We start from the raw sequence: 25,600 nt of genomic DNA on the forward strand, positions 1-25,600 counted from the left end.
GGAGCCCAAATGGTCCAGCCATGAGTCTCCAGCCCCCACTGAGGGCGAGGCCAGGCCATCCCTGGTTCTCTTTCTCTCTCTCTCCCTCTGTTCCAAATGCACAGCTCTTGCTTTCCGAAGAGAAAGTGGAATTTTAAAAGAAAACTTAATTCACTAAGGTGCTAACAATGCGTGAGAGTCATCAGCTGGGCCTTTAGCTAATTCCATCAGAACAGAAGGAAATGTGGGAATTAGCCGGCATCGGCGGGCAACGTCTCAGGACCGAAGGCAGTTTCCCCTCCCTTCCCCTCCCGTGACCCCTGTCAACACTGCAGCTCTATTCCCCAGTGTCCCCCAGAAGGTCCCCCGCTCCCCGTCCCCTCTGCCTTCCTTCACGCCTCCCCGGTGCCTTCTCCAAGTTAACCGCCAACCGTCCTCGCGTCGGCCAGAAAGTGACCAACCTGAACGTCACTCCTCTCTTTAACCCCCAGACTTCTTTCCAGAAGGCTGGGGCCCTGTGGTTAGCACCCCCCCCTACCGTGAATGAAAACAGAGCTGGGCTTGAACCTCCGCGCCCCCGTTTTCAGCCGCAGGACCGCGCCCTCTGCCTATGAGACAGGGATGGAGGTTTCCCCTAAGCTCCGCAGAATCGTGCTCCTCAATAAATTTAAATTATCTCGGGGCCTACTCAGCAGTAGTACAATGTAGCAACTAGTATGAGAACCAGAGGGCAGATCCATTATTTCCTTCTACAATGGATACAATAGGAAAAAAAGATACAAATGTTGCCAATTGGGCTCAGTAGCCAATGAACACACATGTAAAGAGGTTGCTGCCGGGACGCGCTCAGCTTCTCCCCTGGCTGGTCAGGTCTATGCCAGGATTTCCAGTTTACACCGTTCAGATATATTTGAAATAATGTTTCTAAACTTGGGCAACACGTCCATGGCCTTCGGACAGCAGATACCATCAGAGGGCAAAGTCTCCTCCCTGCTGAGCCCGGGGAGCGACACCAGAGCGTCTCCCCTTCTCGCAGCTGAAGGACTGAAGCCAAACGTAATTCAGGTTTGATCTGAAAACATTCTGGTGTTATGGTTCCGTGGTTTTAGGAAGAAAGAAAGAAAAAAAAGAAAAACACGCCTCGGGACCGCTTCTGGTTTGAGGAGGTTGGAGAAGTAAAACTGAAACATGTCTCCGCTGGTTTGTGGTTAACCAGCTCACTTATTGATTCTGAAACAGAAGCGGGTCGGCCAGCCCCAGGTCTGGGCTCCCGGTTCAACTCGGTTCAAGTTCCTGGCAAACGGATACTGGGAAAGAAACGTATGACTCCCCAATTCCCACGCGCGGACCATCCCAGCTTCCTCGAAGCCACCCGTCTTCCACAGACCTCTGCTGTTCTTGCCATGGAACAAGGGAATAGCCGAGCAAGAGGTGCCCCGGTTTGCAGACCCAAAGTGGGGCAAAATCACTTACAAATAATTGTTTCTTTTTTTTTTCCCCCCCAAGTGAAACATTGACACCCACACCTGAAGCATTTCCAGGTAACATTACGTCCCGCCTCCCCATAGAAATCGAGAATTCTCACTTCAGTCCCCGGGGAATATTTCTTTTCATCGGACGATGACGGAGAATGACTGTGGTTGAGAGGTGACTTTTTTTAACGAGAGTAAACAAAGCTCTTGGTTTCTGCCTTTTACAAACCAGGTGGGCCGTGAGCTGCCTCGGGCCAGTGAGGGGGTTTGGCGCCTGGCCCGGGGCTGCCGATGGGTCAGATCATAACTTCGGACGCTCCATCCCGACTGTGCCATCCTCCCGGCTGGTCCGGAGGGTGGCAGCCCCTTCTCGTGATGAATTATGCTCCCTGGTAGGTCTCTCTTTTTTACCTAAAGTCACAGTTGGCTCCTTCCTCCAGGTCACACCTGATAAGCTAGTATGTGTTGGAAACTCTCGGGAATCTGTTCTTCTCTTGAGGAGCTCAAGAAGCAGAGCTTCTGACCCCCAAAGCGAGCCCTTTGAGGGCACGTTTTCCTGGGCCATCGTGAAAACCCAAGTGTCCCACAGAACGTCCATACAACCCGAGGATGGAGTTGGGATGTGGCCGGTTAGGTGAGGTCCGCTAGGACCCAAGGATCTAAACAGATCAAGCCCACAGAGCCCTTAAGGTTCTTCAAACTATCACCCTACACAAGGAAATACGTGGAGGTTTAAAGGTGCGTCATCACGTCCCTGGAACTGGGGGGTAACATCTGTAGACACCAAAAGACATGGGATTGCATTTGGCGGTAGCGGGGAGCCTGCGAGGCATCCGGGGGAAATAGCTGGGGGCATGGCGACACCCCTACCCCGGCCCTCTCGTATTTTTTCAATTTACATTTTGTAGATGATCCGTAATAACAGGCCATCAAAAAATAAACCGTTCCTGGGACTCGGCAGAATTTTCCAAGACCCCGTCCAAACCACTGTGCACACATTCGTCATCCGCAGAGCAGAGTCCCTCCCCTGCTCTCAGCCGCTGTGTCTGTTTTCTCTCTGTGGCCGTCGGAAGCCACCAGTGAGATAGCCCAGGAGGCGTCGCGGACAACGAGCTCTCTGGAGTGGACGTGACTCCTCCCGGCTCGTTGGAGGAAGCCGCCGTCGGGGGAGAAACGTCAGAGGACAGAGTGACAACAGGCTCTGTGTCCCATGTCCCCTAATTCCTCCTCTGGCCCCGAGGGACTCACAGGACATAAGACCACAGCTGGCCCAGCCGGCGCGGCTCAGCGGTCGAGCATCGACGCAGGAACCAGGAGGTCACGGGTTCGATTCCCGGTCAGGGTTTCGGGCTCCGTCCCCAGCAGGAGGCAGCCGATCAACGACAAGGTCTGCGGCAGACACTGTCCACAGTCTCCAATCCCATCCCACCTGCCCAGGTAAACAAACAGGGGGGTAAGTAATGGGAGGAAACCGGTAGATTCCAGCCAACACTTCTGGTCTCGGCCCTAAGTACCTGGTGTTCCCTCGGCCTGAAACCCGTTCCCGGGTGTTTACTTAGCTGGCTGCTTCTCACCGGAGCTGGGGACACTCTCACTTCCCCCCACAGTCCCTGGTAATGTGGTCCCGCCGCCCCCCACGGTGATCAGCCGCCCAGCCGCTGGGAAAGGGTCTTCCTTGGTCATGTTTTTCTCTCCCTCTTGACAAGCTCCCAGCCTGTCTGGGTCTCCACGGCGGGGCCGGGGCCCAGGACGGGGCCCACTACACCCAGACTCTCCCAGGGCCGAGGCTCCACCTGAATGATGGGGGAAGGGGGTCCCAGCGCCTCCCCTCTCAACATCATTCTTCCAATTGCTCCTTTCAATGCATTAAATCCTCATAAGCAGGGGTTGTGACAATTATCCAGAGAATTCAGGTGTAAAAAGCCCACTTTGACCTCAAATGTCCATTTCAAGGGAAGGTAGATGTGTCTAGTTCCTTCGGTTCTGGACTTGACTTTTATGCATAAATATGGCCATAAACACCCTCTTTTCTGCTGAGAGCGGGCACTGGGCTTTCCCGTTTCTCCACAATTAGGGAATTTCAAACGAATGACGCACTGAAGAATTGGGGACACGTGTGCAGGTTTTATTGGACCCGGAATGGCTCTGCTCTCAACGCACTGCCTCCCAGCTGGGGCGTCCTGTCCACTCGGCACCTCAGCCTGAGTGACAAGGTTTGGCTCCTAATCGGTAGTTCCCTCCGCCCCCTGTTGACGCCGCGTGACCTCACGGCGCGATTATGGACCGTCCTCTGGAAGACTGAGAGTTTACAAACTGCAAAAATAATTCTGACAGCCGATGATGGAAATAATCATCCCTCTTTGTAATTCCACGAGTATCGCTTTCCACCCTTTTTTTGTTTGTTTTTTAATGTTCTTTCAAAATAGAAAGCCCGCGTGACCCCACTCAGCAAGTAGGTGGTGGTTTTTTTCTAGGGTCGGCAACCGCACAGCCGGGATTTGCAGGTAGACAGGGTGCCTGGTGTGTACCCCACGTCTCCAGATGGAAGGCATTTCAGGAGACTTCGACAGAACGTCAAAATGTTTATAAGAAATACGAGAGGAGAGAATTTTGTGATGCAGAGCAGGTAGGCAAAATAAACAGATGTGGCCCTTCGCCACCTCCCAGGTCTCACTCCAAATCTCTGAACTCGGTGAACTGGGGAGTTGAGATGAACCAAAGGCACACACGCAAAACAGTAAGGAGCCCACATCTGCCATGGTTCTGGGCGCCCAGCCCTTAGCACCCCAGGGCCTGACTCCCCCGTCTCCTCGCCAAGGGCGCCCCTGGGAGTCCAACGTGATTTTTACTGCAAGTTGCTTTCATGTGCATAGGTCTTGTCGCCACAATTGAATTATAAAAAACTAAACCACGAGGGCACTCCCTTCTCCCCTTAAAGGAAACGCCGTCCCGGGTAGCTGGATTGTACGCAACGGGCCAATTACTAGCACTAGTCGCATGCCCCCTGAAACCAGCCTGCCCTGACCTGCCTGCGTGAGCGCCAGCTCCCGGGCCTCCTGCAAAACGGGGCCCGTGAATGATATTTCTGGACAAACAAATACATTTTCTCAGCACGATCCTCGCTGTGGAAACAGGGGTCACGCTAAAGGCCTGCACGGGGAAGGGGTGTCTGTAATGAGAACAGCCCGTCTCCGTTGACATAAGGCTGCTTTCTGCCTAAAAGCTGTTTTAGTGCCGTTGTAAGAAAAAACCCTCTCCCCACACCCCCCTTTTTAAAGCCCATCCCTTAGAAGCAAAGAAAATATGGCTGGTGATCATTAGCCAGATTTATTTTATTTACTAAGATAAGATTTACAGCTTCCAAGTAAGACCCAACTCTTGTGCGCTCCCCTCAATTACCTGGGACACCGAGCGAGGGGACCAGGTTTCCTTGTAAACGCCGCACTCAGCCAAGACAGTGAACATTCCTGGCCACCACGCACTCGCCCCAGGGACCTCACGAAATGGCCCCATCACAGCCCGTTACCGATTAGAACCGGCTCAGAAGGTAATGTGAGAAAAATAAGTCACCCCAAGACGGGGGAAAGCGAAAACTGGTTTTAAATGGTGTTGAGATCCCGAGATAACTGGATGGGAAAAGGGAGATAAGACAGGGACTAGAAAAATCAGGGTGTGCGCTTTGTCTGCCGCGGTAGCCCCTGAGCCAGCACACTGATGTCGAACATGTATACATATATATTTAAATATATTTTTATTGATTTCAGAGACAGAGAGAGAACATCAATGATGAGAGTCATTGATCGGCTGCCTCTTGCACGCCCCCTGCTGGGGATCGAGCCCACGACCTGGGCATGTGCCCCGACCGGGAATCAAACCGGCAACCTCTTGGTGCTCAACCAACTGAGCCACACTGGCCGGGCCCAATAATATATTTTTTATATAAATGAAGGAAGGACAAGGCAACAACAGCCTTTCGTTGTGAATCTTTCCCCCTCCTCTCATGGGTTACGCCCTGAAGGAGTAGCAAACTGGAACACTGCAACCAGTTTAAGTCAGAAAATTCCTCCGTGAACACCAATTACGGTTTGACGAGAGCAATGCCAGAAGGACTATTTAGGAAAGAATATTTCAGGAAGGGAAAAAAAAAAAAAGTCTGAGTGTCCCTCTGTGACGGCCAGCTAACCCCAAAGTTTCACTCGGAGCCAGCTCGCTGCGTGTGGCTTGCATGTAGAAATGTCCCCGAGCTTTCCAGCCAGAATGTCCCTATGTCCCAGGCAGCAAGGTCCCCGGAGTCCCGACCTGGCCGTCGGAAGGCAAGAGCGAGACCACAGCACTTGGTTCTGCTTGACGTATATTTAAGAGTTTGCTGAATCTGGACTGATGCAGGAAAAAGAGAGACGAGACCAGAGGACCTGACCTGGTTCATCTCCACGCATGTCCAAGGGGAGCAGGCGCCTTTCAGACGCCGCCTCAAGGAACTCACTCCGACGATCTTTGCTTGAAATGAACGTGAGTGGAGTTATAATATTCGTCTTCCACGCCGGTTCCTATTCTGTCCTTAATCGCAAACCTCTGGGTCTCATTTCTCGTCTTAAAAATCACAAGACAAAGGGAAAGGGAGTGAAGGAGAGAGACGAGGGGTCCCATGGAAAGTTCCTGGCCTTTCTCTAGCTGCTCCCTGTGACGCAAAAAGTCACACGTCCAGGTTGGGGGCTCGATCCCCAGTCGGGGGCTTGCAGGAGGCAGCCCATCAATGGCTCTCTCATCATTGATGTTTCTCTCTCTCCCCCCCTCTCCATTTCTCTCTCTGAAATCAATAAAAAACATTAAAATTAAAAATAAGTAAAAACCTCATTGAAGCAGATTAAATCCCTTCATGGAAAGCTGCTGGCCCATTTGTGAATCAGAGAACTTGCCCCACAAGGAATCACGCGGGAACTGCCTGGTGACCCAGAAAGTGAAGTCAGGGCTGGGGCCCAGAGGCTGTGGCTTCTGCTGGCTCCCGGGCAGCACGGGACCCTCACCCCGTCTCTGTGTGTCTCTCCTTCTTGATCTGAACATCGGGGCCAAGAGGTTAAAGCAGACTAGAGACAGACTCTGAAAAATAATCAGTCTACCGGAGAAATAGGAAACAGCTTTTCTCATGTTACAGAAAAAAAAAATTTACACTATGGTAAGAGTTCAAATGGTTCCAAGCAGCATGTGGAAATTAAACCCCATTAAAAAGTGGAAGCAATGGAAGACCCCCAACGGGCTCCGGTGTTGCTAATGAGCGGAATTTCATCCGCAACCTCAACAAGGCCAAGCTCGCCACTCCAAGGGGATGGTCCCTTTATTTTGCATGAAATATTATTAAAATTAATTAAGCACTTGGGCATTACCTGATTGTATCGTTTTCTGGAAAACTACCCTTTTATTTAGAATTGTTGCTCAATTAAAAAGAGAAAAGATTCATAGAGATAATTATGAATCTGAGGGGGCGGGATTTCAGTCATTCTTTCCAGTCTTTTGTATCACTTGAAAAAAAAACAATGTATCCCCTGGCCAGCGTCAACCCATGAACCAGGAGGTCAGGGTTCGATTCCCGGTCAGGGCACATGCCCAGGTTTCGGGCTCAACCCCCGGTAGAGGGTGTGCAGGAGGCCGCTAATGGATGACTCATTATTGATGTTTCTATCTCCCTCTCTCTGAAATCAAAAAATATATATATTTTTTAAAAAATACAACAACAATGTATCTTGTTTTAGTCTGTGACTTTCCAAGGCCCACCAGGAAGGCCGTGAAAATTGCTACCTAACATCAAGTGATGCCTTAATAGACTCTGAGTATTAGCATAGATTTCGGGGGGAGGGGGAGGTGTTCAATGAATACAAGATATTGCCACAATTTAATTTTATTCGCAGCCCAACCAGCTTTAGGAAGCCTGCTGTTTTTTCAGGGACGGTGGAATGTCAATGAAACAGTGTTATCTGACGTGGCCAGGTCAAGGCTCATTCTCCGCTGGGCCCAGCCAGGGGCATCCCGACCATCCCCTCCCAGTTCCTCTATCACCCACTTCAACCTGCTGCTTTCTTCCCTCGAAGCAACCGGCGGCCGCCCACGTAAGTCTCGTCTTATAAAAGAATTCATTTAGAGGCGGTGTGAGAGTTAATGGTTAAACCTGCTGTTTGTGGCCGCGTGAATGTGGGTCACGGCAGCAACGAGCCTTTAGACAGAAGGTACATAAAAAGGCGGGCGCAGTTCAGGACCTATTACAACACGTCTGTCAACCCCAGGGGAACAAACAATGTGTCTGATTGATTAAAAAAAAAAAAAAAAGTCTGGCAGACAGCTCTCCTGGTACCCCCATTAGCCCCAAACCTTGCCCCAAATTCCAACTGGACGTCGAAGCAGAGGTTTCCTGACTCGACTCCCCGGGACCGGCCTCCTCTGGGGTCACAGGTGGAGTCACATCTGGGAGCCTCGTCTTTCCTCTCACAGGCTCAGCTGCTGGTCCGGCCGTGGGCCGTGGTGATGTCCCTGCCCCTTCAGCCAACGCCAGGCTGCCCCTCCACCGCGGAGCACGGGAAACGGCCACCTCTTGTCCTGTGTCCACCTCTGGTCCCCGGTTCTCTCTCCGCGATGACTCAGACGCGGCGAGATGACGGCCGGGAGTCCGCGCCGCACGACGCTGGATGTAAAGGGCACGACCACCGCCGACCTTCAGCTCGTTCGCTGCGGCCCGGCCCCGCTGCCGCCTCTCGGGGACACCCTGACCCGGCTCTGGCTTCCGTCCTCAGGACCTCGTCTCTTTTCAGATCCGTGAGAATGTCAGTGACCGTGCGCCCAGCTACCAAAGGAGCAGGCTCGGGAGCCGGGCTGACTGTGCCCTTCACCATGGCGACTGATGGGACACACTTGACCTTATTATTTTTTTTTAAGAATATGTTTTTATTGACTTCAGAGAGAGGAAGGGAAAGGGAGAGAGAGAAACATTAATGATGAGAGAGAATCAGCCATCAGCTGCCTCCTGTATGCCCCCGACTGGGGATGGCGCCTGCAACCCGGGCCTGCGCCCTGGCCGGGAATCCAACTGTGGCCTCCTGGCTCAGGGGTGGACGCTGAAGCCGGGCCTGGTCCCAGCTCCATCCGGGCAGCAGAGCGACGGGCACTGAGGCGCCGAACCCGACAGGCCCGTGAATCGCCCACCACTCCCTCCTCACGGGCCGATGGACCTTGGGCGGATAATTGGGCTTCGCAGGTCTCCACTGGTCTCATCCTTAAAGCAGTTCTGGAGGCATCTGTCCCCCGGAAGGATTAACGGCATTTACCTAACACGGGTGCTTGCCATGATTAAGTGAGATGAGCCACAGCTGAAGCCAGCCCGCCGCCTGCCCAGCAGCGGGGCCTCGGAAGTTAGCTGCTCGCTGCTCCGCAGGCCCGACCCGCCCTGCACCCGGTGCCAGCCGGGGCTACAGTCCCCTCACCCAGTTCCCCCGAGGGATCAGCCCGGTTCACACCACAGAGACCCCTCCCCTTATCTCCACAGCATCTTCCTTTCTGTCTCTGTCTCCCATTCTTAACGCTCATTTTTCCCGTGTGGTTTTCCGCTCTGTTCCCTCAAACAACTTCTTTCTCTCACTACTGTCCCCCTGAGCCACTGTGCTGGGCGCTGGGCACGCATCTCAGCAAACAGGTAAGAGAGTAGAAGCCACCCCGATACGGAGAGGTAGGTCCCCCCGTAGCCTGAGACGCGGGCACCGCGTGAGCCGGGAAAGGACAATTCGGAGGCTGGGGACCACCGGGACCCAGGGAGAGCGGGCTGGGGACCGGCCACGTGCCCGATGCCACGTCAGCCGCTTGGAAGACGTCTTTTAATACTCACAGCAAAAGGACTTTAAAAACCTATAAAATGCATTAGTACCTAAATAAACCCTGCTTGAGGGTATCATTTGTTGGGAGTTTTTTTCAACTAATCCTCTCTCTTTGGGTTTTATCTTTCTCAAAATATAACGGGGAACTATAACGTACTTAAGCCTTTATTTTATTACCGCCAGTAGACCGATGTTTTGACCAATCAGACGGCTGTGTGTTGAGAAGTCGTGTAAGGAACAGATATTTTTAATTCTACCTTTTTGTCGTTTTTGATGAAACATTTCCTTTGTTCAATAAGGACTGAGAGGGCAGAAACAACGCCTCTTAAATAACCGAAGCACATTAACACTAAGTTATACGGCCCCACGTAAGGTCGGCCGGTACATAGTATTTCACTCGAGAGGAACACAGGGTCCAAGAGAACATTTTACTCAGGTGCTCTCCCGGGTAATGTGAGGTCATATATCACATCCTATTTCATGAACTAAAAACGTCCGACACCTATTTTGCGGGTCCCTGTTTTTTAAATACTTACTATAAAAAAAACACAAAAAGGACTACGTGATTCCTGGGGAAATCAAGTCGGATGCTCCGAAGATAATTTATTTGCCCCACTATTTTAAAAGGTCTTAAATGAAAACAAAATGGTCCCGAGTTTACTTCCTTTGCTCTAAATAAAGCTCTGAATAAAGCCATGGGTCATCAGACGCGGGTCGCAGATTGTGACGACCGTGGGGAGCCCTGCACAGGCCTCCGGGGGAGCCAAGTCTTCGCCACTGCGATGGCCAACACACTGCCCAGGGCTGTTTAATTATTAGAGCTATAAACGGTGAGTCATATTTACCTGGCCAGAGCAGTCCTGTGTCAGAGCCACTTATCTTTCCAGCCAGGTGCCACCTTTCTCACAGGGACTGAAACAAATGAGAGGAAAACTTGACTGGGTCACTCCTTGCCCAAACCTGCCATCCGAGCACCGTATAGACTTTGGGGGCCAGGGGGGTTGCTAAGGAAGCTGATTTTTTTTTTTTTTTTAATAAAGTGCCAACTAGCCCAGGACCTAAATAAAATCAGTGCCAAAGGCCTGCTAGGTTAGGGAACACGTTTAAATGCACCATGAAGCAATGGCTTGGCAGGAACTAACTGGCTCGGTGTTTGTTTACAAGTTTTCTGCAAACTCCCCAATAGCTGGTGCAGTCCATCCATTCGCACAAAGAGGCATTTGGGCGCCTGTTCTTAATAAACCCAAATTATAAGCCTACTTAAAGGGCCCCTCTGGCGCCCACTCGTGCGCCGTGCCCACCAGCAGCCCGGCGTTACCAGAATATCAGGCCCCTACTGACATGTCACAACGTCCCGGACGAGCGTCTTCAGGAAGTTTACGGAGACGGTAACTCATTAACCGAACTCAACATCATCACGCAACGCGGTTCAGGTGACAGTGTTGAAGGCCTTTCGGGTTTTGGCAGAGATGCCTTGGAGTCATTAGTTATCTGTCAATCATTTACAAATCCTTCTGAAACCAGCAGGCAAAGACTGTTGTGTGGCCGTAAACGCGGGTCCTTGTGAGCGTAAGTCACCATAAAAGTGCTCTGATGCCTTTGGGGGGACCAAAGGGGACACCTGAAATGCTTTCAACAAGAAAGATAGATTTTTTAAAAAAAAGAAAAAAACCAGAAGGCGGGAATGGAAGGGCCCACGTTTGCCCCAGGAGATGGCCAGGCTCGCTCGGACGCGGAAAACCCTTCCTGAGCGCGGAGGTCGAGCTGTCCTGTCTGAGTCTTTGCCCCAGCTCGGCGGGAAGGTCAACGCCTCACTGGCTGTCGCCGGCGCTGGGTTCCGAGCACCTGTTATTTGTGTCACGTGGGAACGTCACTCCGGCTCCTCTTTCACAAAAATATGTTCATTTCTCACAAGCACTGAGTATCTACGGCTGTGAGCCCAACAGATAAGCTTCAAAAGCCCAAAGTCACTCATTAATGGGCCGTTTCCTCCGCGTGCCGGTCAGCTCTGCGGGGAAACGAGGGGGAGAGGACTCCCGTTTCCAAACGGTTGGGGGGGGGGGTATTAGGAACCTAGGGATGCTATCTATCGGCCCTCGACGTCGTTGGCACATTTTGTAAGATAATTCCGTCTGACTGGAAGCCTAGATTGAGGCACGAAATTCGGCCGTTCTTGTTGTTCCACGTTTTATTAGCCGTATATATGCAAAGGGAATCAAAACAAGTCACTACCTAATGTTACTGAATTAGAAGACTCCTACGAGATCTTCCACAGGGTGTCAACTGGTACCTGTGACTAAGACAAAACATAGATTTTGTGTCTCGCAAAATCCCATTGCGGAAGGCGTGTCTCTAAGACCCACGTCTCACGGCCACACTGGCCTTTAATGACACCGACGCGTGTATCGAACACTGTCAGTCATGACACTGAGCACTTTCTACACAGTCTCCCATTTATTTCTCACAAAAACCACTATCGGAGCCCATGACTCCTGTCATTTTTATTACGACGAATTCAAGGCTCAAAGAGGCCACGCGTGACTTTGCCCCCGAGGAGGGGCAGAGCCGGGACGGGAGCCGAGAACTTTCTGATTTCAAATCCCACGCTCTTCGCCGCCACCGACGCTCCCGCCACCATCGGGTGCGCTCGGGCCCAGACAAGTCGCCCGTAGGTCGCATTCCCCAACCAAGCCCCACCCGGCTTCTCGAGGACGCCCATCAGCGCCGAGGCGACGCGATGGACAAGGCTAGTCCACGGCTTGGCTGAGATGTGAAACCTTGACGAACGTGTACCCAACCCCTCGGCAGGCGCGGAAGAAAGACCCACATGCGCCAAAGCAAACGCAGGTATAAAAATGTGCCGGCAAAAATACATGTCCCTCCCGAGTTTCCATCTAGAATTAGAGAAGAAATCATTGGTTTCGATTTTTTAAAATCATATTTTGAAATCCACTATATGTTTAAAAGAAAAAAAATAATAATCTAAGTAAACAGTACCTACTGCGGTGTTAACGCAAAGTAGGTTGGGCCGGTGACGTGCCCACGAGAACTGAAGAGTTCAAAGGGAAACCAGCGTGTCCATCCCAGGCCCGCCACCCACAGCCAGGGTCACCCCAGCACCAGCGTTAAACCCCCTCCCTTCACGGTTTATCCAGAAACCAGCCTTCTACCCAACGGACGATGTGTCCCCGAGGTGACGGAGGAACGTTTTTAAATAATCTTGACATTTGTGTCACTGTAAGAGCAGCCAAATCGCGGCTCCCGTGGTGAGCGTCCAGCTCACCTCCGAGCAGGAGCCCCGTGGACTTCATCAAAGAATAACTTTCCGGTTACGGAAAACATGTCACACATTCCCCATTTTGCGGGCACGAACCTCGAAGTGTAAGTTTTCCTCTGTGGGGTGCAAAGGCAATAGGCGGCCCGTTCGATCAAGTGAGCGGCAGACCAGCCAGGCCGGGTGAAGGCCTCGGCTCGTGAATAGATGGGACGGAAACACCGCCGGACAAGACACGGAGTAAAACAGGGCCATGGGCTGGGCACTGCCACCCGCAGCGTCTCAGCGTGTCCGTCACATCTCTGGGCATCGCTTAGGGCACTAATACCTGCCCATGTTATCGCCTAAACTACATTTGCAGAGGTCGGAAGAGCTCCGTCTGCCCCTCTCTGCGCAAAGAGGTGGTGACATCGGGAGAGTATGTCGCAGCCCGGTGGAGTCGGTGGATTTAAGCCGTTTGGAGTCTTACCCACGGCGATCTCCTGACCCCTCCGTCTCGGAGCCTCCCACCCTGAGCCGCATGGCACCTCTCCACTTCGGAGTTAATCATTTCTTTGCTGTTATCTGCCAAGAGTTCTTATCTCCTTTGCTGTCACTTTATAACAGGGTCCTCTTATCACCCTGCGCGGAGCCAGGTGACCACGGGGAGCCTATGAAAAGTGTCCCTTGTTCTGATTAGGCGCCACCACGAAACTGGATCCATGGTTTACAGCAGGTCACTAATGTTGGAAAAGGTACAGAGTCCAGGGAAAGACTTGCCTGTAACTTTCTGAATTCTTGGATTTTTTTTTTTTTTGGATTTTTTTTTTTTTTTTTTTTGCCTTTTCATAACTTTCACTGCGGGTCACTGTGGCCCGATGCGTCCTTCCCCAAGGCCACAACGTTTGACGGGCCGCACTCTCATCTCACGCTCAATGATTTCTGCTTTGGGCCAAAGGACCGCCTATAATTCCATCAAGAATGTCTTCTAATTCGGATCCTGGAGATTTACAAGGCTCTCTGAAGCATGGACTCCCACCTGTCGGTAAGTGTAAGTGGGAGCTGCTCTATGTATCATCTGTTTATTTTTCCGCTCTTATGTGAATACACGTCATTTCATCTCAGTGATGTGTTTCGTATCGTAAGCCACTGCTTTTCCTACTGTATTGATTAGAAGCACATGCGTCTCACACATTCGCCTTCCTTGACGTTCAAAACAGCAAATGGATATTTCAAAGTTTATTTGTCATACCCGTGGGTTTGGGACACCATCCTATGAGCCTAAAGCAGCCTGGAAATGTGTCCATTTCGTCTCTAATATTTTCCGATAATTTTTCATCAGAAATAACAAGCTGAAATTTGAACAGCTTGAAACAAATTAACCATATGGAGAGACGGTTCATTGGGCAAACTTTACAGAAGAGTTTTCAAGTATTTGGGGAGGTTTCAAGCCACACCACAGTACGGCCTCTCATTCATTGCAGTAACGATAAAAGATATTTTGTTTTTCTGGCAAATAAAAGTCATGCAAAAAAAATCATACCATCATTAGTTAAGGGTTAGACGTTAAGGGTTGCTGTCTTTTTTTTTTTTCCAAAGTAATGACCATGTCTTGTTTTTATAAATATAAGTGCATAAAACTAATATTCATCTTTTAAAAAAGGAGTCACAAACTTGCTCGTGTCACATCAAGAATACACTCTATTAATCCTGAAAGGAAAGGACCAGAGGGAACTGAGGCCCAGAGGTCAGTGATGGCTGATCTTCTGGGAATCTGTCCCTCCTCTTGTCCCCCAGTTCTTGAGGGCCAGGCCTTTCCTGCAGCAGTTTCCTGGGCTTTCTCGGGGTCCCCCTGCGAGTGGCAGGGCCTGTCCTGAGCTCGGAGCTCCAGCTCCTGTGGGACCAGGAGGAAAACCAAGGCTGGGCTCTTCCTCTTGCTCAGTGATAACCAGCTGACCCCACTGGGTGCAGTGATTGCTTTTTTATGGGCTCACTACACCCTAAGGTATTATCAATTGAGGAAATGGTTACCAAAAAAAAAAAGACCAAAAAAAAAACGTCCTGTACTCACGAAAAAGAGCACCCGGGAAAGGCACGCAGGGTTCACCGGGGATCGATTGCTCTGCAGATAAAAGATAAGGGCGCGGGGACGCGGCTGACAAGGGAGCACAAAACGATTCCAAATCGCTTTCCCTGGCGACAAGTCCCTGCAGGCGGCAGCCGCCAGGGGCGCAGCGGGGGCGCGGCGGCGGGGGCGCGCGGCGGGGGCGCGCTCAGCTCTGCCGGGGGCGCGGGGGCGCGGGGGGCGCGCGCACGAGCCAGGGCGCAGCAGGAGCGAGGCGACGGGGGCGCGCGGCAGGGGCGCGCGGCGGGGGCGCGCTCAGCTCTGCCGGGGGCGCGGGGGGCGCGGGGGGCGAGCGCACGAGCCAGGGCGCACGGGGACGGAGCCGCGCGCGCACGACCCAGGGCGCAGCAGGGGCGCGCTCAGCTCTGCCGGGAGCGCGCGCACGAGCCAGGGCGCACGGGGGCGCGGGCGGGGCCCCGAGACCATACAAGCCCATCGCCCAGCGCAGCGCTCAGACCCCGCGTGGGTTAAAAACAGGGGCAGGAGTGGGCGCTGGCGCGCTTGCAGTTCCCTCTGCTACCGCGGGCCGCGCCAGCGCTGCGGCGGGTCCGTCCTGGGCGCAAGGAACCCCTGCCCATCGGGGTCGGCGGGGTGCAGAGGCAGGGAACCCGCCCCGCTACCGGGAGGGACTGCGCCTCGATACAAAGTACCGAGGGAGGGGCTCAGCCAGCCTCCCCAACACCCTAAACCTGTCCATGCGCTTCCCTGCGCCGGGTCAAATTCCAGGCGATTTTCTGGCAAAGGAGACCTCTTCCCGGGTCTCGTGTGCAGCCACCGGCCCCTTCCCGGCCCAGGCACGCCCCTCCCGGTTCCTTGGTATTGCAGCCCTACGCGCGGTCGTGGGGTGCCCCTGTCTGCAGCGTCTTGGTCACCCAGAGGCGGCCGCAGCTCTGAGTCTGGCTGTTGGAAGCCGAGCTCAGCTGCCCCCTCTCCTTCCCACCCAGCCCCAAAACTGTGCCTCTGGGATTCTCTCTCCCAGGCCTCCACCCAACTGCGACCCGACGGGAGTTAAAGGATTCCTTAAGCTCCTCCTCTTTTAATAAACCCAGAGAGATTCGCGGAGGAAGGGAGAGCAGAGGCTCGGCGATGCTTTCTCACTTGGCCCCTCCACCCAAGCCCCATGTGTAGGGTTATTTGGGGTCCAGCCTTGAACTTGAGCTGAGCCAGAGAGGGGCCCTGGGAAGGCTCCAACCTGGAGGCCCATGCTAGAGGCTGCTTTTCCTTAGAATTCCGGGGAGCTCGGTAGGTGTGTTTCCGTGTGATTCATAAGAAAAATCACATCTAATTTCTAAACTCCAGATACTCAATAGACAGAAGCAGAAGCGGTTTGCTGAGCAGTGTCAGCTGGGGGTGATGCAATTGGTCCCTGAGGACTGAGCGGAGCACTCAAGACCCTCACCTTAGCCAGGACCTTGGCATCACCGGTGATTGATTTCCTTCGGGTCAGTTTCCTTACGGAGAGATGAGTTTGGGTGAAGTTAGGGGGACAGAGAGACCAGCAGAGGAGAACTGCCCTGTGCTCCCAGCTGCTCTCCTGGCTCTGTCTGGTGCAACTGTACAGTTTACCTGTTAACCCTGTTTTCCTGGTGAAAATACAATCAGAAGGGTCCAGGGCTTTACCCTAGGGGCCCGCTCACCTTGTCCAGAGAGAGAGCTGGAAACAGAACCCAGGGGCCTGATTTCCAAAACCCAAGCTCTTTCCTCGAGGGTGTAACTAACTACACGCCCTCCTCGACATAAAGGAATTATGATGTAAAATAAGTTGGTGGATTCGTGCTTCCTTCTAAAGGCATTTGGGGATTAAGACAGATCTCAGTCCACAGGGGAGATCAGGCTTATATCCTGGTAGACGTGAGAAGGGCTGGCAGGTGGGAGGGTGGGGACACAGCACCTGGGAGCCCTGGGGCCAGGCAGGGTGGGAAGGGACTTCCAGGGGCCCTGGAGGGGATCAGAGTCTGGGTGAAGTTTCACTCATATGGTGGCAACTCCTAGGGCTGCTGCTAGAGGGTGAGAGGACATTTGGAAAAAACTAGGAACACCTGCCGGTCATAGTAGGCCTGAGAAGGGGAGGGAAACCACTGAGTGAGTGACGGATTTAGAGAGGACTTTTCCCCTAAGAAGCAAACACCGGTGATCCCGTAGGGGATGGGACAGGGAAGGAGCTTCTATGAGCACCTCCCCCTCTTCAAGTGCTTTAGACCAATGCAGGTGTGTCTCGGGCAGAGAGAGGCTGATCCTGGGCCTGGTGCTCACATTTGTCACAGTCGGTGCCGATTCCAGTCTCAGGATCTGGGCACCGCAGCCTGGGCCCTACCTCCTGCGGTCCCTACAGGATGGAGGAGAAAACCTGGGGGAACCCCCCCTCCCCCCGCCAGGTCCTTGAAGCGACTTCCGACAGTTTTCCAGACCAGAAACCCAGGGGAAAGCAGAAGAACATGTCCCCACCTAGGAGCACGCAGGCCACCGTCTCTTAGTTGCAAAAGTTGTCCATCCGTAGATTGGGGGTCGCCCATACCTGCCCCCAACCCTAACACTTCCCCACGCCCAGGGGAGGGTGCTACCCTGGTCCCGCCTTTACACACACACACTTTCTCTGCTGTCCGAGGAGGACTCCAATTGCTCGACACTTAACTCTTTGATCTTGAGAACCAGCCACCCCTCTGGGGGAGCTGCAGGGTCCAGCCCAGCGCGGCCAGGGCGCAGGAGTTCCGGAGCATTCCCTCCAGAAACTTCCAGCTTGGCGGGACTCAGCCTAGATTAAGCAGTCCAGGTTGAGGAGGGCTTGGGGACATGGGGAGTGGTACCCTCAACTGCCCCGCTGGCTTCCTAAGCGCTGGGTGCCCTGCTAGCACCCAGGTCGTCCTCGAGAGCGCTGTTCATCTTCCCAAAGACGACAGGAGTGGTTCCAGTTCAGAGCTGGAGCTGAGGTTCATCTCCATTTCAATCAGAGAGAGGAAGAAGTGGATTGGATTGGACCACCTACCCAACACTGTCCCCAGCAGCACCCATCTCCCTGTCTACCCAAAAGGGCACGGGCTCTCCCAAGGCAGGTCACGCCTGGGCCCCTGGGTGGGGACTGTGTGCCCCAGAGAAAATAGAGTCTAGAAGCTCTGCGGTGAAACCTTTCCCGAGACAGCTGCAGATTGCCACAGTCCCGGCCAAACGCCCGGCCAACTCCGTGGGGAGGGAGTGGAGGAGCCTGGAGGCATCCAAGTGCCTTGTGCCCTAGGAAAGACCGGGCTATCGCAAGTGAAGGCACCACCACAGCCACCGCGGTGCCCCCACGTGGCACTGTGATGTGTCCTAAGTGGTTATTTACGCCAAAGGGATTTTTTTTTAAAGGCACTTCTCACCTACCCAAGTTTATTTCTTCAAAGCCTCGGCCAACAGGATGCTCCTTGTAATTTATAGGTTCGAGTAGAAATCTAATCCCTCTTTATTTAAAATCAAGTGCTGGGGATTCAGGGTAGGGAGCCTGGAGGGGGGCTGCCCGGGCGGGGCCCACGCCGGCCGGACTCCGAGTTCTTGCTGAACTTCACTTTCAGAGAAAGGCCAGGAGCTTCTGCTGGGTTTTTGGAGCAGGAGGGGTGGGTAAAGGTGAGCCCGAGGCCAGGGGGCTGACGAGTGGCCTCTTCTGGGGTTTCTTCCAGAGGTTTGGGGGGGGGGGGGAATCTAGCTTTCTTCCAGGGCTGAAAAGTAGACTCGTGCTATGAGAATGGTAACTATTCTGGTTTCTTAAAAACACCAAAAAAAACAGGACTGGAGAAGGCTTCAGACACGTTTCCAAGGATGCAGATTTGCAAGTGGCGGGGGAGGGGGGGTCTTGAGAGGCTTCTGCCCCCTCCCCACCCCCCAGGCGCGGGAGGAGTGGGTCTTCCACGCCGGTCTTCTGGGGACCTGCGTTGGCCCAGGCAGGAAACTTGACTCCCGTCTGAGGACCTTGACCTCGTGTCCCTTTGCAGCAGGCACCGTGTAGCTCGGGTCACGGGCAGGCTGCTCCAGGCGCTGGCCGCCAGGAGGGGAGCCGGGGGTGGTGCTCACGGGTGGGAGCGGGAGAGCTCCTGGGCTGCAGCCCGCGGGTGGATGGGGCGCCTGGCCCGCAATGCCGAGCGGAGCCCGGATAAAATATGCCAGGACTGCGCTTCCCCGCTCATCAAGGCTGCGGGAGCCTCCCCGAGCCATCAGCCTGTATAATTGCAACCGTCAATCAGCGCTGTCAGACGGGAGAAACCGCAAGGATGCGCCCCCGAGACCCACCTTGTCAGAAAGGGGGGGGCGTGGGGGGTCTGGGGGGCAGGGGAGGGAAGTTTGCCCCAAGTGAGCAGCACCACAGGGAAGAAACTCACATCCAGTTACATTTCCCTGATCCGCGTGGATTTCTGAACTTGTCCCCACCAAGGGGTTGGCGTCCCTGCAGAGGATGGGGTTCTGCCGGCCCTGGCCATTTGTCATTCCAAAGGGTCCGAGTATCTGTGGGATGGTCCCGCCCACCGCCAGCCTCAACAGGTGGACCACCCAGGCCAAGTCCCCCCCCCCCCCACTTCAGCGGCCTCCTGTCTCCATAACCTGGATCCATTCCCAGGTGACAAACTGAGGCCCGCTGGCAGCGGGGCTTCTCCTCCCAGCTCTCCTGTGGAGGGTGCTCCAGGAGACGCCCCGAGTCCTCACAGGGCGCAGGGCAAGGGGAGGGGGGGCACTGTCCTCACTTGAAGGCTTTGTGCTAAACTGCCTTTCAAAGTTCACTTGAACCCACAAGCCAAGCCCTGATTCGAGCCCTGGAACCAACTCCGTTCGGGAATATATATGCACAGCCCCGGTTCCCAGAGCTACGCCAACCACTAGTCACCTAGGGCCGCTGAGGAGGGATGGACAGGGTCACCCGAGACTGTCAGGGTCACTCTGTACTATCAGGACAACCTGAGCATCCTAATCCGAACTAATTTTGGCCACTCCAGCCCACTCCCCCTTGCCAACTAATGGCTGGCCGCCCCATTCACACCCCCAGTTTAAATGTTTCCGTGAGATTTCAATCACTTAGACGCTGAATGCATTTGGGGGAGCCAAGCGACAAGTCAAAGCAGAAGCCAACGCGATGGAGTTGCGTGGGCGGGTGGTGAGCAACCGATTCCTAGCGGGGTGCAGATGACGCAGAGCAGCGAGGGGGGAGTCCTCAGCTCACCCCAGGCTGGTCGCCAGCCGTCCGAATGTGGTCTCTGTGCCATTCAAGTCGAATAAATCCAGACCCTTCCACATTGAAACTCGCCCCCTCTGGCGTGGACTCTGGTAAGGACCCGGTCTCCGCGGGGACGCCGAGAACGAGGCGCCTCAGGGGCAGCCGGGGAGGCTGGCACAGAACGTTTTCCACCCCGTGGGGATGAGATCTGAAAACGCGGGAGATGTGGCTGGGCTGGGGGCCCGGGCGCTCGGGAAACCGACGGTTCTTGGAAACTTGTTAGAAAGCGCTGGGCCTCTGGGCCTCACGGGGCAGGGCCCCCCGGAGACACCAGAGTGAAAGGGGGAGTCCTGACGCATGGTTTGCTTTCCGCGTGGAACTCGGTTCACGAAAACTTAGGAAATGTGTCGCCTCGATCGTCTTGGGTTGGGACGGTTGGGGAGGGGGGGGCGCGGTTTTTAAGCGACAAGGATGTGGAAAGAGAGCAGAGAAACGGGGATGGCTGTTCCCCTCGTTGGTGGCCAGGGAGCCCCTCGGCCTCGGCGCGCCCCGCTGCCCGGCGTCCCCGCGGCGCCCGGGCCCGCGCGGACCGAGTATCTCGGGGACGCAGCCGGGAGCCCCTGGCGAGGCGGCGGCTGCGCTTCTGAAAAGAGCAGCGCGCTGAACGGTGTCGCCATCCTTCCCCCTTAGGTGCGTGGCGCCGGAGTGCGAGCCCCTCCCCTGCAGCCCCTCAGCCCCTTCCTCGGCCGCCGCGCCCCCCGCGCCCCATCCCTGCCCGCGGCCGCCCCGCGGCTGCCCCTGGGCGCGCGGAAAGCGCCGCCCCGGCCTCCAGCCGCCGCCGCCGCTGCGCTCAGACAGAGGTCGCCGCGCGCCCGCGGTAAGACCTGGAGGCCTCCGCGTCCCCCGCCCGGGGCCAGGGTGCGGTGGGAGGGGGTGAGGCGGGGTGACGGCGCTGGGGCAGGCGCGGGGTTGGGGCGTGCGCCGCCTCCTCATTGGCTGGCGGCTGGGGTCGGACCCGAGTCCGGAACCCGCGTCCCCAGTCCCTGTCACCAGCCCCGACCCCAGCCTCCCCCGCCCCGGCCCCACTCACCTCCCTTCTCTGCCCCGGCCCCTCTGCCCCTCCAGCGCCGTCACCCTCCGCTCGCCCCGGGGCCGCTCCGGGACCCACGGGAGGCGTGAAGGAGGCGGGAGCGCGCGGCTGGAACTTCACCCGCCTCACTTGTGACTGCTCGCGCCAGGGAGCGGGGGCCGGGAAGGGGCGGAGAGGAGAGAAGTGCGGCGAGCGCCGGAGACGCCGGCGGATCCCCAGCCCCGCGCTGCGCCCAGGGCGGGAGTCGCCGCGCCGTCCCGCAGCTGCGACAGCGGCCCCGCCGCCGCCGCCGCCGCCTCTCTCCCCGGCCGCCTGCGCCGCGGGCCGGGGCTCCGCGCGTCCGGATCCGCGCCCGGGGCAGCCGAGCCCTCGCCGCCGCCGCCCGCCCCGAGCCGAGCCCGCGCGCCCGGGCGCCGTCTCCGCTGGGTCCCGAGCCCCCCGTCTCCTCCTCGCGGCTCGAAGCCGCGGGGCTGGACGGGGCCCCGGGGTCCGGACTCGCGGCCCGGGAGGAGGCGGAGGCACGTTCCCGCGAGCGCGCGGGCGGGCGGACCTCGCCGGGCGCCCCTTCCTTCTTCCCGCCGGAGCTGAGTCTGTGCGCTCGCGTCCAGGTGCGGGGCTTCCCGACGGACCCCGAGCCCCGCTCCCCACGCGCGGCCGCCCGGACATGCTGCCGAAAGTGGAGACGGAAGCCCTGGGACTGGCTCGATCGCATGGGGACCAGGGGCAGATGCCGGAAAACATGCAAGGTAAGCGGGCGCGGCGCTCGGGCTCCCGCGGCCACCGCGCCCGGGCTCCGCGCGCCTGGAGCGGCCGCGCTGGGCCGCGCGCGGGCGCCAGGCTGCCTCCGCGGCCGTGGAAGTTTATGGCTCTAGACCCGCGCGGGGCGGACGCCCTCCAAGCAAAGCCTCACGGGCCGCTGCTAAGTGGGAAGAGGGAGGGTCCGCGCTCCCGGCCGGCCGAGCGGGCGGCTGCGGGCGGAGGCGGCTGAGAGTGTGAAGGAGGGTCGCCCCGGACACCCGAGCGGGTTCTCGGCCCCCGGGTCGGTGCGGAGGTAACCAGTGCGCCAGTGTGGCGGAGGGACACTCAGCCCGGGGAAGTCACCTGCAGAAAGAGGAAGGGACCCAGCAAGGCTTGTCTTAGAAGGCAGGTGGGCACCCCAAGGCCCAGGTGCGCACCCCGGGAACTGGCTCCGACCCCGGCAAGTTCGGAAGGGCGGGCAGAGCTAAAGCAAACGTGGCCCCAACCCCATGCTCTGAGCGGGTCCTGCCCAGGGAGATTTTTTTGGGGGGGGGTTGTCGGTGTAGCTTCTCGCCTCCTGGCCACCCGAGCGTGGGGCACTTGAGCGCCTCGTGTGTTTTTCCCAGCTCCCGATTGCTAACAAAACCAGCGACTCTCGCTGGCTGTGTTTTCGCCGCATTTCCAAGTAGCCACTCTCGCGCTGGCTGTGCGCAGCCCTCAGAAGTTTGTCGCAGGGGCCCTGGGCCGGGGAGGGAACAATGCGAGGAAGAGTCGCCGGCGCTCTTCCACCCTCGCCCCTTCCCGCGCGCAGGATGTGCGGGCTGGAGAGCCTGTGATCCCAGAAGCTTCCTGCCACCCCGAAAGCGAACTTGAAAGGGCCAGAGGGTGTCGGGAGCAGAGTTCAGGGCTGGTGCCCGGGCCGGGGTGGCAGAGGCCTGCGTCAGGCCTGGGGGTGGGTTACCCCTGGTGATCCTGGGGTCTCTCCAACCCTCCAGGAAGGGCTGCGGACGTCCCCTGGGCTGAGGCCCCCGAGACCAACTTATGGGTTGCCTGCGGAGGGAACCCCTTTGGCCCAATGAGGCCTTTCTTGCTGGTCCCTGGGGTCCCCGCTCAGTGAGAGAATGGGGGCGCCGATCGGGGAAGCCGTTTGGGGGACCCTCAGCCGCCAGCTGCCGCGACAGAGGATCCTTTGGGCGCCGTGAGGCCGGCGCGATTCTTGGCTCCAAAAGGGAAGTTTCTGACTCTCGTCCTGGCGCGTGGGTTTCCCAGGGACCCAAGAGACGCTGGAGCCTGAAGTCGGGGAGGCAGGAAGGAGGGTTTTGGGGGGAGATGGGAGTGAAATTGCATTGTAACGTTTTCTTTGTAAAGTTTGAGAGGGACATTCTTGACAGGACCCCAAAGTAAAGTCCGCTTTCCGGGTGCCCCGGGCTCCGGAACAGCCCCTGGCCCCGCGCTTGAAAGCCTTGGGCTCGAAAGCAGCTTGGGAAGCGCCACTCGGTCCGAGAGAAGCCCTTGGGAACGGGGACCCCATTCCCACGTTTGCTCTGGCCTCAGCCGGGGATGTGCCATAGTCCCACCCGGGGGGAGAGCCGGCTGCTGGGTCCCAAGACAGTGCGGGGCTCTCAACTTAAGGGTAACTTCTCGGCGGCGTCGGAGGCCCCAGCTTTCCAAGGCGCCGCGGTCCCCTCCACTTTTCCAGGCGGGGACTTGGCCCTGGTGGATGCCTTTCTCCCAGTGCCTGCGTGGCCTACAGCACCTGAAACGCTTTGGAAGACGCCCGGGTGTCGCACCCACAGCGGCGTCTGTCTCCCCGCACGGCCTCCTCTGAATTTTCCAAGAGGTCCTCACCCCAGCTGGGTCTTTTCGGTGTGGGATCCCCTCCGTGGGCGCCGAGTGGCCTGTTAACCGCGCCCTCTCTGTGCCCCTTGGGCGCGAAGTTAGAGTTTACTTTGTTTGGGGACAGGAAGGCAGAAAAGCAAAGACTTGGTAAAGTACACTTTTCTTAGGTCCCTAAAACATGTCTCAAACAATAGCCTCGAGTTTTAGGAGAGGTGGGACTACAATCGAAGTTCTCCAACCTTCAACCTGCCCAAACGCGGGGGGTTCTCAACACCGGAGCGCGGCCCCCTGAGGGCTGGGGCCCAGGCTGGCGCCGCTGGAGGCCCGGGCATGCTGGGGCCCAGCGTCGGGCTCTGCTGGGCACCTTCAACCCAGGTCCCCCGCAAAGTCTGCCTGACTCCCGGTTAAACCCGCGTGCAGGGCTCTGGGTCCGCTGGGCTGGGCACCCAGCCACCAAGCGCTGCAGTGACTCCCCCTCCCCATGGAAAGGGCCCTTTCCGGGGCCAGCAGAATCCTTACAGGGGAAAAAATATAACTTTTAAAAGCAAAAAACAAAGCTAGGGGAAGCCACTGGCAGGGAAGCCGCTGTGGTGACAGAGTGGCGGGTACTTTGGAGATGGGGGCGGCTACTTGTCTCTTTCCTTTTTGGTAAACAAATCAGGAAACTTAGGCTCGGTCCTCGGTCCCCCACCCCCACCCCGCCCCCTGCAAATGCCACTGATTAACTTAAAATAAACTGTGTCGGTGTTTGCGCGCCTGTGTTAGCCAAGGTTGAGCAACCGGCCGGGAGGGGGTTCACAGGACAGTGCCCGAGGGCCCGCGGTGGCCCCACTGCCTGCATGACCGGGCCGGTGGACGAGGCGTCGCAGGAAGGGACCGGAGCAGGTACCACCCGGGGCCCCGGGGCCTCTGCCCTTCTGCGCACAGACGTCCACCGTCGCTGAGCGAAGACGCGCCGCGGGGCTTCGCCCCAGGACGGAGGTCGCTCAGGTCCCCGCCTTGGGGCCCGAGGCCCGCGGCCCCATTTCGGTTTAACTTTAACCGGTTGGTCGCGGGGTGTGTATATTTTGCAGAGAAGATGGAAAACACCTGAAGTTTATTACAGGACTTAGGTGCTTGGCGACGAAGCCAAACCCTCCCGTGTCAGTTTTCCTCCTATTTTATTTTTTCGTACCAGCATCTTTCCTTTCTTTCATTTTTACGGGAGGTTTTCGAATGTGCAGAGATGAACGTCTCCGGATGGAGAGCCCGGTTTCGATTCACCCCACGGACCTGAACTTTGGGAGCGCCGGCTGCTGGGAAAGGGGCGCTGCTCAGACCCGGGTTTCAGGGGCTTGAGTTTCTCCGCCAAGGGCTTGGTCGCTGTGGCTCCACCTTGGGCGAGGTGCTGGCTGCAAACTTCCTTCTGGAGCCGGGGATATTGGGTCCCCCCCGGGCGTAGGTGACATTTTTGGAACTTTTAAGGTTTCAGAGAGAAGTTGTTACTTGAGGCAATTCCTGTTTCTAGTCTGGTGGTTGCTCTGCAGACCCCTGGTAACCGTGGTCAGCGTATAAATGTTTAACAGAAGACTTTGGAATTACTTTTAAATTAAAAAAGTGTAAGAACTGCGCGCCCCTTGATACCGAAAGATGTTTTGCTTTCACTCTTGAGTAGTTCTCTAGAGAGCACCTGGGTACAGATTATTTTTATTTCGTATTTTCCCTGGTGGCGTTGGCCCACCAATCGCCATCCTGCGGGATGGGAAGCTACCTGGGAAATTAATTGGACCCGCGCGTCCATTTCTCTTCTCTTGCAGTGTCTCAGTTTAAGATGGTGAATTACTCCTACGATGAAGACCTGGAGGAGCTGTGTCCCGTGTGCGGAGATAAAGTGTCTGGGTACCACTATGGGCTCCTCACCTGTGAGAGCTGCAAGGTGTGTCAACACGTGGCTACCTGAGAGAGAGGCCGTCCGGAGCCCAAATAACCCGCTGGGTCACTTGTTAGAGCTGGGGGGGGGGGCGCGCGTCTTGTTCAGACTCAATTAAAAAATGAGAGAGAGAGAAAGTTTGTCCTAGGGAAATGATTCTTAGAAATAT

The 25,600-nt window shown here is 56.2% G+C and overlaps 1 protein-coding gene across 1 annotated transcript in view; it reads left to right on the plus strand.

The window, feature by feature from the left end:
• Nucleotides 1-13,538: 13,538 nt before the first annotated feature.
• The window catches only part of NR5A2 (nuclear receptor subfamily 5 group A member 2), a 64,999-nt gene continuing 52,937 nt past the window's right edge, over nucleotides 13,539-25,600 (plus strand). The window contains exons 1-3 of the mRNA XM_087828850.1: nucleotides 13,539-13,602; nucleotides 21,554-21,691; nucleotides 25,319-25,437. Of these exons, the coding sequence (XP_087684976.1) occupies nucleotides 13,539-13,602; nucleotides 21,554-21,691; nucleotides 25,319-25,437 (321 nt within the window). The remainder of the gene's footprint in view (nucleotides 13,603-21,553; nucleotides 21,692-25,318; nucleotides 25,438-25,600) is intronic.

The sequence above is a fragment of the Miniopterus natalensis genome, chromosome 21 (genome assembly GCF_054644295.1).
Source record: "Miniopterus natalensis isolate mMinNat1 chromosome 21, mMinNat1.hap1, whole genome shotgun sequence".
In the NCBI taxonomy this organism is placed as follows: domain Eukaryota; kingdom Metazoa; phylum Chordata; class Mammalia; order Chiroptera; family Miniopteridae; genus Miniopterus; species Miniopterus natalensis.